General features: G+C 34.6%; 1 protein-coding gene across 1 annotated transcript in view; it reads left to right on the forward strand.

Annotated features, from left to right (window-relative positions):
• LOC145247908 (selenoprotein F-like) overlaps positions 1 to 12,448 on the forward strand; it is a 39,331-nt gene that overhangs the window by 7,860 nt on the left and 19,023 nt on the right. Inside the window, exon 2 of the mRNA XM_080109538.1 lies at positions 4,466 to 4,639. Coding sequence (XP_079965664.1) covers positions 4,466 to 4,639 — 174 coding nt within the window. The remainder of the gene's footprint in view (positions 1 to 4,465; positions 4,640 to 12,448) is intronic.

A 12,448-nucleotide genomic window follows, 5' to 3' on the forward strand; every position in this document is an offset into this window, starting at 1 on the left:
TAAAAATTAGTAACAAAATACAGTACAAGATATAGTACACGTGCATGTATTCAAATATTAGGTTGGTGCAAAAATAATCTTTTTTTTTTTTTTTTTTTTTTTTTGATGTTCAACTTCAAAAGATCATAACTCCTTTCAAATAAACTTTATTAATCGAAATAAAAACCATTAGAATCGACACATTTTTGCCGACAAGAAACAAATTTATTTATCTCATTAGCATAGAAATCCGGAGTTCTGGAAGTGATGAAGTCCTTGAAAGCAAATTCAGCATCATCTCTGCTTTTGAAGTATTTTTCGCAGCTTCTCCAGCATCCAATCACTGTGCCGAACGTTGCTGGTTGTTGTAGAGAATCCACTTATCACGCGTCACAATCCGCTTGAGAAATGGGTCGTTTTTGTTGCACAGGAGTGTAGAAGACGTCTCAAAACGACAATTTTTTTTTTTTTATCGTTCAATTCATGCAGAACCCATTTATCCAACTTTTTTGACTTCCCTATTTGCTTTAAATGGTGAACGACTGTTGAGTGGTCAACCTTGAGTTCAACTGCAACTTTACGTGTGATTTTGCGAGGATTGGCTTCAATTAAGGTTTTTAAATGTTCATTATTAACTGCAGTCGGCCGGCTGCGACTGTCTCCATCTTCGAGGCTTGCATCACCTTTGCAAAATTTCTTGAACAACCGTTGTGCCACACATTTGTTAGTGGTTCCTAGGCCAAATGCATCATTGAAATCACAAGCTGTCTTGGCAGCTTTTCTGCCTATTTTGAGCTGGAACAAGAAAATCATGCAGCTTGAAATTTTGCCATGCTGTCAAAACGCCTGCAAAAAAATGAAGAGATTTAGAAGAGTTACGAATAACACAATTTGATAGAGCGAAAAACACGCTTTAAAATGATATATAACATGGCTATATATATCAATACATTAATTCAGAAATTATATATAAAAGTAACGTGTAACATTTTTGCACCAACCTTATAAACTAACAGGACCTGTTAACTGGTGTTGCCTGGTAGTAGCCCCCCCCCCCCCCCCGCTCCCAGCATAAAAAAATTAAAGTACGGCTGTTGTTATTTTTGCCTACTCTCAACCGCCTCATGTTAAGAACGGCTGGTGGGATAGACACCCCCAACCTCCTTATGTTAAGAATGGGTTTTAGAATTAACACTCCATTTTGTGAGTGGGGTGAGATTATCACAAAATTTGCCCGAAATATAACCTTGATAATTGCTGTCAGGATTTCCACATGCAAATAATATTCACGAACAACAAAATTTGGTGGTTACAGTATCGTTTGGCACATGCATACTAATCTGAGGGGCAGGGTATGCTTCAGGGTATGGTATTTTTGTTGGCAAACTGGAGGTTAGGTGACAAAATACTCTCAAGCCTTCTATCACTTACAAGGAACTAAATTCCTGTAGTCACCTGTACGTTACCATGTAAACATGTAAACGGTATTTCAGAAAGTGACAGTTTTAAATAAGCAGAAAAAAAGAAACAATATATACAGAACATTTTCTTTAAATAATAAACAATTATTTATTTTAAACAATAGATACAGAATTTTGTTTATATTATAAACAATGGAATAGAACCCTGTATGATTTGAAACGATGTAAACCTTTTTAAATTGAAATGTTCAACAACAGAAATAGACTTTTTTTTTTAATAATTTTGAAAGAAATTTTGTTCGCAGACATTTTTCAATACATGTATACCTATAATAAAATTGGGGGAAAATAGGCAAAAAGAACTTATGTTTTCTGACCTATTTTCATGTAAAACTAAAAACAAAAAAATTTAGTAGTAATTATAATTGCTTAAAGTACGCAAAAACATATTTCAATATATATACCCCCCTAAAAAATACAATTGGAAGAAATATGGCAAAAACAAATTATTTTGGTTTGTGACCTATTTGCATTCAAAAATAAAAACAAAACATGTAATAATAGTTATTACCCATGCGAGCTATTAAAAAAAAAATTAAACAAACCCCCCCCAAAAATGTAAATAGCAGCGAGTACCTGTGCGTGCGCAAAAAAAAAAATAGCTGCAGTAGGTAGGCTCGAACCTGTAATGCAAAGAGGAAAAGGAGGTGTAAAATAAGAAAATGCTTTAGTCGATTGGTCTGCGGTGAACTTACAACTTCACAAGCTTCAAAATAACACCTTTAAAGCGTACGTATAGTGAGGTGGGATGAATGACTTACACTAGTAACTCGCTTAATGTGAATAGAAGTTTATCTACTGTAAAATTAAACGAACATTTTATCCTTATTGTTAATTATGAAACAAAACACAGACATAATCGTTTTTAAAAATTTTTTTTGATTTACCGTATAAAGAAAGAATATTAGGTTTATCTAGCTGTTAGAAAAGGAAGACAAAATCTAACCTTTTAACCCATTTAAAGGGTTCCAAATCACAAAAAGCTGGATCTCAATTTTAATAATCGCGTAATCGGTTGTTTAAAATTCTTTATTTAGCGCATAAACTATGTTAGTCACTTATAATTGAAAAAAAACGAAAAAAAAAAAAAACGTGTATCTTGCTTTTAACGATGTGTCGGAAAACGGTATGTACGGTGTATGTATACACAAAAAATGTAGCACGCTAGCGTAGCTGTATAAGAAAAGTTTACATGTACGGTATATTTAATGTAACAGTGAAAGCAGTCTTGGTAAACGGTATTTTACCCATGAACATGTTTCGATGTGGTAATGTTTTTAATTGGGGTATTTTATTTGGGTATTGGGTATTTAATTGGGGTATTGCATCTTGCATAGAGGGAAGCCATGTTTGTAAATCTGCACAGCATTCATTTTTGTTAGAATATTTACATTCTGGAATGAATGAATAGGCAGTTCTCAGTCAATGAGATTTGGTAGAATGCGTGTAGGAACATGTCATTATTTTTGGAATCGGGAAATGAAAGATTGTTATGTATATAGGCATAAGAGACAGATATTAAGGGTGCAACCTCATATCTGCCCAAAATGTAGAATAGCCCCTGGTGTTGACTGGGAGCAGTAGTACTTTTTATTTAGAGAAAAAAATAGCGACTACTTTTACTGAAAATGGTTGCGACTGTGATGTCGCTCCTAGGATGTAATGTAGGATTTTATTATTACGAATGAATGTGTGTAAAATGACGTTAAAAGTTTACATAATATAGTGGCTAATATTCTAGACATTATAAATTTGTATGTGACATCTGTTGGAGCAAACCTACGGTACTTTGGACCAGAGGGGATTTTCTGCAATCAAATTATTATATATGGAGATAATACTGTAAGGCAGGGCAAATATCGAAGCCAAGGCCTGGAAAAACATTGTATTCCACATCATAATCTGATAAAAATGTATACTGGAGCCATCGTATCCCAGGGTTCTACTGTACTGGGGGAAAAAAATGACGGTGAAAATTCAAGTTTATATGCATTGAAAAGTTAACTAGAATTTTATTTTGAGATAAAAAATCGATTTTATTATGTATTTAAACGAGATATTTCGCAATCCTTACATTATAATTGATCTGAAGAATTAAATAAAAGTTTAAGATTCAAATAATTTTGATGTGAACGAAAAGAATGATGAAAGATTCTTACAGACTTCATTTTGACATAATTGTGTATCTGATTGTTAATTTAAGGATCAGTAATTTATTTACAGTGAAATGACTTTCAACATTATTATAAACTAGCGGGGGTACCCGGCGTTGCCCGAGTGTTTGTTTCCGGGACGGGGGGGAGTTTTAAAAAATGTTATGGTAGGTAAGTAGGAAGGATCAAACCCGGAGTCATGAGTAAAAGTAGGAAAATAAAGTGTGAAAAAAAAATACATCTGCAACGTTAACAGTTCGGCCACCAAGAAAAGTCCATTCCAGTTGTTTAGGAAAAAAAAACAAAAAAAAACGACTACGGTAGGTCGGCGCGAACGTGAAAATATAATGTTAATTGTCCAGCATGCTAACCACTACGCCACAGAGCACTGCAGCTTAGTTTAGTGATTTTAAATAACTTCACATGAAAGAACTACGAAGCCAAACCGGTGTTCTCTTCTCAACTGTTCCTTGTGAACGATCCCCAAACGGTGTTAAGTGGTGGCAGGGGGAGGAGGAATTTATTAGAGAGAAAATATTTTACCACTTCCATTGATCTTAACCGATTTTGGCCGTGACTTCTCAGCAGAAAAAGTATAGAAATCTAAGATTATCGAGGAATTTGAGAAATAATAAGCCTATAACACACCTCAGATATTGTTCTGCCGTTTGTGCATATTATATTTGCATGAAATATCTTGATTTTTAATCCTATTAATGTCAAAATCCGACGGGAAAAAATGAGTTCATTTTATTTATATAGAGATAAATTACTGATGTTGTTTAGTGTGCCTTTAACATTAATTCTGAGATTGAAAAATATAGAAATTCAAAACTTTTTTTTTTTTTTCAGATGTATGTTATCGACTGTTTGGAACTGTCACCTTCAGAATGTATGAACTTTGGTATGTTACCAGGGTTGATGTGTCATTCGTGCAATGATCTTGATAAATTTCAACTTTCACCTTTAAAATCGAATTGTCAAAGTTGTTGTGAAGCTGACAAAGATGGAGACAAGCCACAACGGGTAAGTAATTCCATTCTTTGCTTGGAATTGGCATCTGCATCTATCAGCATCTAAATTATTTGTCTACAATGGTAACCAAAGTAACAAGCCTAAACAGACAAGATGTTTGAAAAACAATGGTCATAACATGATTATATTCTATATATGTAAACAAACCTTTTTATAGGGAGGGGAAAAAGGTTGTTTTTGTACGATCACATCACTTGTATAATTTTCTTTGTTGTCCATTATTCCCTCTTCTTTGATTTATCATTTGTTTAACTGTGTTTAGTCTATTTTATTCTGCTATCTAAAGTAAGAATGGCCAACAATTGCAGGACGCTGATCGAATGTTCCATTTTGGCTTTCAAAGGAACACCTATCAATCATGATGCTTAGATTTTTCTTCTGAGTCCCATGGCTTTTATAATTTGTTTAGTGTCATTTTATTTACTTTTTCATGATTTCATTGGTGTATATGGCAACACCAGGCTTATGTTATTTTACCCATGAAGGTTAGTGTTTATCTATTCCATATGTAGAAATAACGGTGCACTATCACATTTCTTCTACGTGTTAGAATAAAGAATATTGATGTGCATTTATTTCAATGTCAAATGATGTGGAAATTAATATTTTTTTATATAAACTAAGGATATTTATACAGTCATGCGAGTTCTCTGCTGTTTAGCAAAATTCAACTTTTTTTTTATACAGTAAATAGCGGATTTCTGCTTAAATCACCAGATCTGTTTTGGATGCAATCTACTTATTTAAAAAATAAAAAAAAAAACTGACTTTTGCCGCATCCTTATTTTTACTTGCTGTTTGGCTGGATGTTATTTCTTTCTTTCTCTTTTCCTGACTTACTTTCCGTTTCCCTCCTAGGACAGTTTTCTGTGAAAATTACAAATGTTGATTTTGCTGCTAAGAACTTTAAACAATTCATGAAGTGGGTAGACGAGTATGATGACTTTTGTTTAATGGAAAAATGACTTCTATTTTCCTTCCTATGCACACTCGATATCTTCATTTTGACTTTGTTTATCAAAATGTCTATTTCACTATCAAAACATATTTAAATTATTAATATTGATAATAATAACAACAAAAAACAAAACTACTCACTATCCAGTAGCCATTGGTTTAACTATAACATTACGTTTTTAATAAACATTTCTTGTAATTGTTTTCATTTGGGTTACCTCCCTTGAAAAGTATGATTAAGATTTTCTTAATTTATCCTTTTTTAATTTAATTATCAAGGAAACTATCGCATATATATATATATATATATATATATATAATGACAAAATTATGATTATTAACACCAAACAATTTATTATAAAATGTTAAAAAAAAATTACTTATGCAAATAGCGGTGTGTGGCTTCTTGTTCACTTGCTATATATAAAGTAGTTCAAAGAATTATGTTATTGGTTTAAGTACTGATGAGTCTTTTGGATCATATTATAAGAATAATAAATGAAAAAAAAAACTTTTACATTTATTCATTTAGATGTGATTTTTTTTTTTTTTTTTTTTTTTTACTTATTACAATCTTCAAAGTTGTTTTAAGTTTATTTTATGCTACACTTTCCACATGATATCAAATAATGTCAAAGCTTTAAATATCTTTCAATATTGATTGTAATATTTATTGGAATGCGTTGAAATTGTCACTGAATGTCGGTCACATCCATATGAACAAAATGTCTAAGTAGTTTTCCATTCTGAAACTTATCGGGAATCCAGCTTTTTTATCCAGAAAAAAAGTAGATTTAATAGACATGGGTTTTCAACTTTTTGATTGAAATCCAATTAAATTTTCTCTATTGTAACAGTTTTTTTTTTTGCAAATGTTAATTTTGCCCCAAAAGTGAAGATTTCAATCGGTTCTTGAAGAGGGTAGAGGAATTAGATGACTTGTTTCATCAAAAAAATCACTTCCTGTACATTTCTCAAATATTATCCACTCTATTGTTTTTTCCCCTGTTTGATTTTCTTAGTTTAACTGATTTGAATTGTTTTTGAAAAGTTTTTTTTTGTGTACTACCCTCTCTCTACATATACATATCTCCCATGCCTCATCCCCTTGGTTTGAAAATTTGTTTTAATTTTTTTGACATTTGCTATTCACATTCCTGACTTATGTAAACATTTAGCATCCATTTTAACTGAAGAATGTAATATAAAAATGATTTAATTCTTACTTAAAAATATTTAATTGTTATTGAATTAAAGATAAAACAACATTGAGAATATCTCAAATTATTGGCAGATTTCTCATCTAAGAATGAATTGCAGCTTTTAATCCATATCGTAAAAGTTTTGTTAAAGATCATTATGTGTCTCGGCATATCTTGTATTTAGTGAGAAGCTGTGAAAGATTTGTCTTTAACAAGTGAAATTTTCAAACATGTTTACAATTTGTAAGACTTTTTTTTTTTTTTTTTTTTCATGGAAATAGCAATCTAACTTGGAGTAGCCTAAAAAAAAAATGATTAAAGAAGCAAAGATTGTACATTTTTAAAGAGAAAAGATTAAATTTTGATTAAAATTTCTTCACAAGTTGAAATTTAATTGAATTTCACTATATTTAGCCATTTTCATGTTTCTAAACTAGGCTGTTTGTGGTAGCTAATAAGATGGACATGTCATTGGAGATATGCTAATTACTCCATGAAGATGCCTATATTTCCTGCTTGAAAGAACACCTTTAACTTTGTGTAAAAATGATGATTGTCTTCACGCAAAATGATTCCCATTTGTGAGCAGTGTCAAAATAGCTTAAATATATTTTTCTAATTTTCTTTAAAAATTATCTAACAAGTGACACTCATTGAATCCTTGGCCTAACATTCTGAGCTAACATGAAGTGAAATAAGTACATAGAAGATGTTGCCAAGTATGCTGAAAAGAAGGTAGGTTCCCTCTACTGAGTTAGAAAACTTTAACACCTACCAGTAAAGCAATAATTTAACTGGTGCATGGCCTATTATTGCCACACTTGGGCTTGCACCCTCTTGGACAGGCAGCAAAGAGTTTCTAACCTAATAGATTCTGCATCCCAATGGCATCATCAGTGTTGCATTCCTGTGCAGATTTTACAAGAATTTCCATGTGCTCTGATATTACTGTGCTTATTAAGCATAAGTATTATCAGCATAAGTATTCTGACCTAACCGACTGCGGTCCCTAGATACTGGAAAATTGTATACTTTAATAGCTTCTTTCCTCAGATTGCTTGCCTTTGGATTTTTCTCTCTGCTTCCTGTTTCTCTGACCATACCAACCTGCAGAAATTTAAATTTAATGTAAATGAACATATTGCAGCCCATTCAAGTTGCTCCTATAAATCTGGCCCCTATCACAGTTACCATTCTGCTTCAGTGGCGGTATGCATTAAACAAAAGTAGGAAAAAATCTGTATTGGTTGCCTGTTGTTGATAATCTTCTTCCACAGGATGGTAGAAGACACGGTTGTCAATTGCATTCAAAAGTAATGAGATGTCTCTATTTCAATGTGTATAGATAACATACAACACTATATATTCAAACTGAGCCATAACTGAACAAAAGTTTTGTGATTTTTCATTGGAACTATTTTTTTCCATAGATATGACTAATCAACCTTTTTAGAGTTTTACTAGGATCTTTATAACTATAAGTATTTAATTTCAAAAATGAATATTGATGATTTGAAACATTTTTGAGATGAGTAATTTGTATAATTTATTTTATTTAATTATTTGTGAACTTTTATCCTTCTAGTTGTGGTTTTTATGATGTTACTCATCTCAAAAAGAATTTCAATGAAGACCTGAGGAATAATTGGCCAAAACGTCATGAAACAACAACTAGAAGATGAAGATAATAATCCACAAATAATTAAATTATAAAAATTATACAAAGATAAGGATATAATAATTAAATTATACAAAGATAAGGATATAATAATTAAATTATACAAAGATAAGGATATAATAATTAAATTATACAAAGATAAGGATATAATAATTAAATTATACAAAGATAAGGATATAATAATTAAATTATACAAAGATAAGGATATAATAATTAAATTATACAAAGATAAGGATATAATAATTAAATTATACAAAGATAAGGATATAATAATTAAATTATACAAAGATAAGGATATAATTAATTAAATTATACAAAGATAAGGATATAATAATTAAATTATACAAAGATAAGGATATAATAATTAAATTATACAAAGATAAGGATATAATAATTAAATTATACAAAGATAAGGATATAATAATTAAATTATACAAAGATAATGATATAATAATTAAATTATACAAAGATAAGGATATAATAATTAAATTATACAAAGATAAAGATATAATAATTAAATTATACAAAGATAAGGATATAATAATTAAATTATACAAAGATAAGGATATAATAATTAAATTATACAAAGATAAGGATATAATAATTAAATTATACAAAGATAAGGATATAATAATTAAATTATACAAAGATAAGGATATAATAATTAAATTATACAAAGATAAGGATATAATAATTAAATTATACAAAGATAAGGATATAATAATTAAATTATACAAATTACTCATCTTTCAGATGAGAATTCCAAATTAATTCAATAATATGAAATTGAGCATATTAATAAATCTAATTATAACTTTAAAAAAAGTTTGCACACAAATTTTTATTAAAAAATTTTTTGAACAAGAATGTTCAAATAGAAAAAACTCCATTTCCTCGACAAATGGTTTTTTAGTCACGTGCAAGCGACTCTATAAGTCACTCTGTCGGTCGGTTTGTGCTTGGCCTTTTTGGTTAAGATCAAAGGTCTGTTGTTAATAGATGCTGTTCTTAGCTTTTTAAGCTTTTGGCCTTTTGGCCAAGATCAAAGTGTCTGCTAGTTAAGCGGATGGGGATGTGGTTAGAAGAGGTCCGTTCCTAGTGGAGTTGGGCGCCGGGACGGGACTTTCTTACCAACTTGGAATTCTCCCTTACCTGGCGACTTGTCCAGAACGCATTGCCCCTCTTTGACGAACTCCACTTGCACAAAGAAGAGACCCGGGTCTATTGCCTGCGCTGCGACGAAGGCATGAAGGGAATGGTTGGTCATGCTTTTTTCTGCTGCAGCAGGCTTAAGACCCTCCTAGGGTACATCAACGAGATAACGGCTTGCATCGATGCCACGCGCCTGCTTGAACTCGACAAGTCATACTTTGATCCGCCGCTGCCTAGGGAGAAAAGAATGGGTTTCCTAACAGTAGCGAGAATGGTCATATGGATCACACACCTCGAGCAAGTCCGCAAAGGGATATCTGTTCCGGATCGGGATCTGATCGTCTACTTTAAACATCTGCTTAAAGTAAAGATCAGATGCAATTGGAGGAGGTTGCCTTTAGTGGTCTTTGACAGGAGGTGGGTGCATGACACTAGCTTGTGCATCCGACGAGGCGCCAAGTTTGAATTCGTAGGCATGGCACACGGTTAGCAATAGAAAATTAAAGAGACTCTTGACTGGTGGTACAAATGAGATCCGGTCCCCTGATTGTTTGTTTTGGCACTAGAGAACCTTCCGAGGCTACCCTACCATTACCCCCCCCCCTTTTGTTTTGTCACCCCTGGTCAACCCTTACTCGAAGGTCGCCTTCTACCCCCCCCTCTTTCTGTTTTTTGATGCTTTATTTATTTTTTCCCCCAATACCTGATAAGAATCCACCCAAATCCCCACTAGGGATATCCCCACTTGTTTTCGGTGCCCCGGAAAACAGTAGGCAATCTAACTACTTAGATTAGCTCAGGGAGAGACCTTACTAACAATGCACTAGGCAATTTTATTTGATCATTTTTTTTCTAGGTTGTTGTGCCCACTCCCCAACACAAAGTATTTGTTACCAAATTAAGAACTTTTATTTTTCCAATGAATTGAACTTTTTTTTTACACACACACACACACACACACACACACACACACACACACACACACACACACTTCTTTTAATTTAATAATAAAGGAAAAAAAAAAAAAAAAATTTACACACACAAATTGTATATATATCCTTTCTTGCAAAAACGCTGGGGGTTTTCATTAGTTAGTTTAGATTCCACAGAGTAAATGAGGTATTGTGGTAAATGTTGCCAGTCAAGAGTAAAGTCGCCAAAGACTCCAATTTTTACTTTAGTTACAAAGACCCTGAAACACTCCCCTCCCCAGATCTTATAGGGCCTTGTGCCTAAATTTGTTTTATCTTTTAGAGATTTTACTTTTTTAAATTTTTTAAATTTTATATTGAAATTTTTTCTTTAAACGGAATAAATTAAATATGAAGATCAAAGTGTAGTATCTGTTCTGGCAGATACTGCAAGCAAAGACCATATATGGGGACAACCCCACATATAAGACCTTGGTCAATGTAGGGGCAACCCTTCATACCAATTGTCACTATCCTACTCCCCGGGGAGCGGGTCCCCATTTCCCCTTCACTCCTCACATTAAAAATCGGTAGGGGAGCAAATAAATACCAGCCCCACATATAAGACTTTGTACCAATTGTCACTATCCAGCTCTTCATACCAATTGTCACTATCCAGCTCTCCTACTCCCCAGGGAGTTGATCCCCATTTCCCCTTCACTCTTCACATTAAAAATCAGCCTTATGCCTAATTTGCTTGGTGGGGGACAAAATAAATACCCTTTTCTTGGCCTTTTGACCAAGATCAAAGTGTAGACATTGAGGTCGTGTCGCAGGCACTCACACAGTACGAAAGAATTACAGGGGCCAAGATAAACCGCAACAAGTCGGTAGGACTGCGGTTGGGCGCATGGAGTGGCAACGCAAACCTCCCTGCGCCCTTCAGCTGGACAGATGGCCCGGTCCGGATCCTCGGCGTGTGGTTCGGACCGGGTCTCCAGCTTGACAAGAATTGGTTGGAGGTACGGTCAAAGGTGGAGGCTGCAGTCAATTCGTGGCTTCCTAGGAAACTTTCCTTAAAGGGTAGAGCTGAGGCGTGCGCCACTTACGTCTTTCCTCTCATCCTTTACCGACTGGCCGTACTTCCCCTGCCTGCACAACACCTAAAAGCTCTTGTCGAACTCTTGTCCTCGCTCCTTTGGGACAGAGGAAGACACTGAGTGAGCAGACAAGTCTGTATTCAACGTCCGTGTGAGGGAGGCTTGGGAATGCCGGACTTGAAGTGTCATCGAGATGCTGAGAGGCTGGCCTTCCTGAGCCACTATATGCAGGAGGACCAACCGTGGCACCCCGTGGTTACTGCCGCCTTCCCCGACCTCGTTCTCGACCCTTCCATCGAGAGCCGTCGCAGGCCGCGGGGAGAATCTGCCTACATGAAAGAGTGCCGAGCCGCGCTAAAACGACTACCAATGTCCAGTGACCTTGTGACTGCTACCCGTAGGGAACTCCACAGGGATCTAGTGAAGGGGGCCGCTGACGACCCGCTATGCGCGCGTTTGGGGTGGCAGCAGAGTGAGATCCGCTCCGCGTGGAGCTGGGCGCCAGGTTCGAGTCATCTGAACAATTCGGAGTTCTCTCTGACCTGGCGATTGGCCCGAAATGCACTTCCACTCAACAACATACAATGCAGTTCTGGGTTTCTGGAGTCGCCTGATTGTCCCCGTTGTGGGACAACGGCTGTGGAAACTACGGATCACGCTTTCTTCGATTGCCGCGAACTCCGCCAGTACTGGTCGTATGTCAGTGGGGTGACGGCTCGCATCGATCCTGAGCATCCTCACCCAATTACTGTATCCAATGTTGTGGACAACGTGAGGCCGCCGTGGGACCGGGAAAGACA

This window comes from Euprymna scolopes, chromosome 26 (genome assembly GCF_053919585.1).
Source record: "Euprymna scolopes isolate OS-2025 chromosome 26, ASM5391958v1, whole genome shotgun sequence".
NCBI lineage: Eukaryota > Metazoa > Mollusca > Cephalopoda > Sepiida > Sepiolidae > Euprymna > Euprymna scolopes.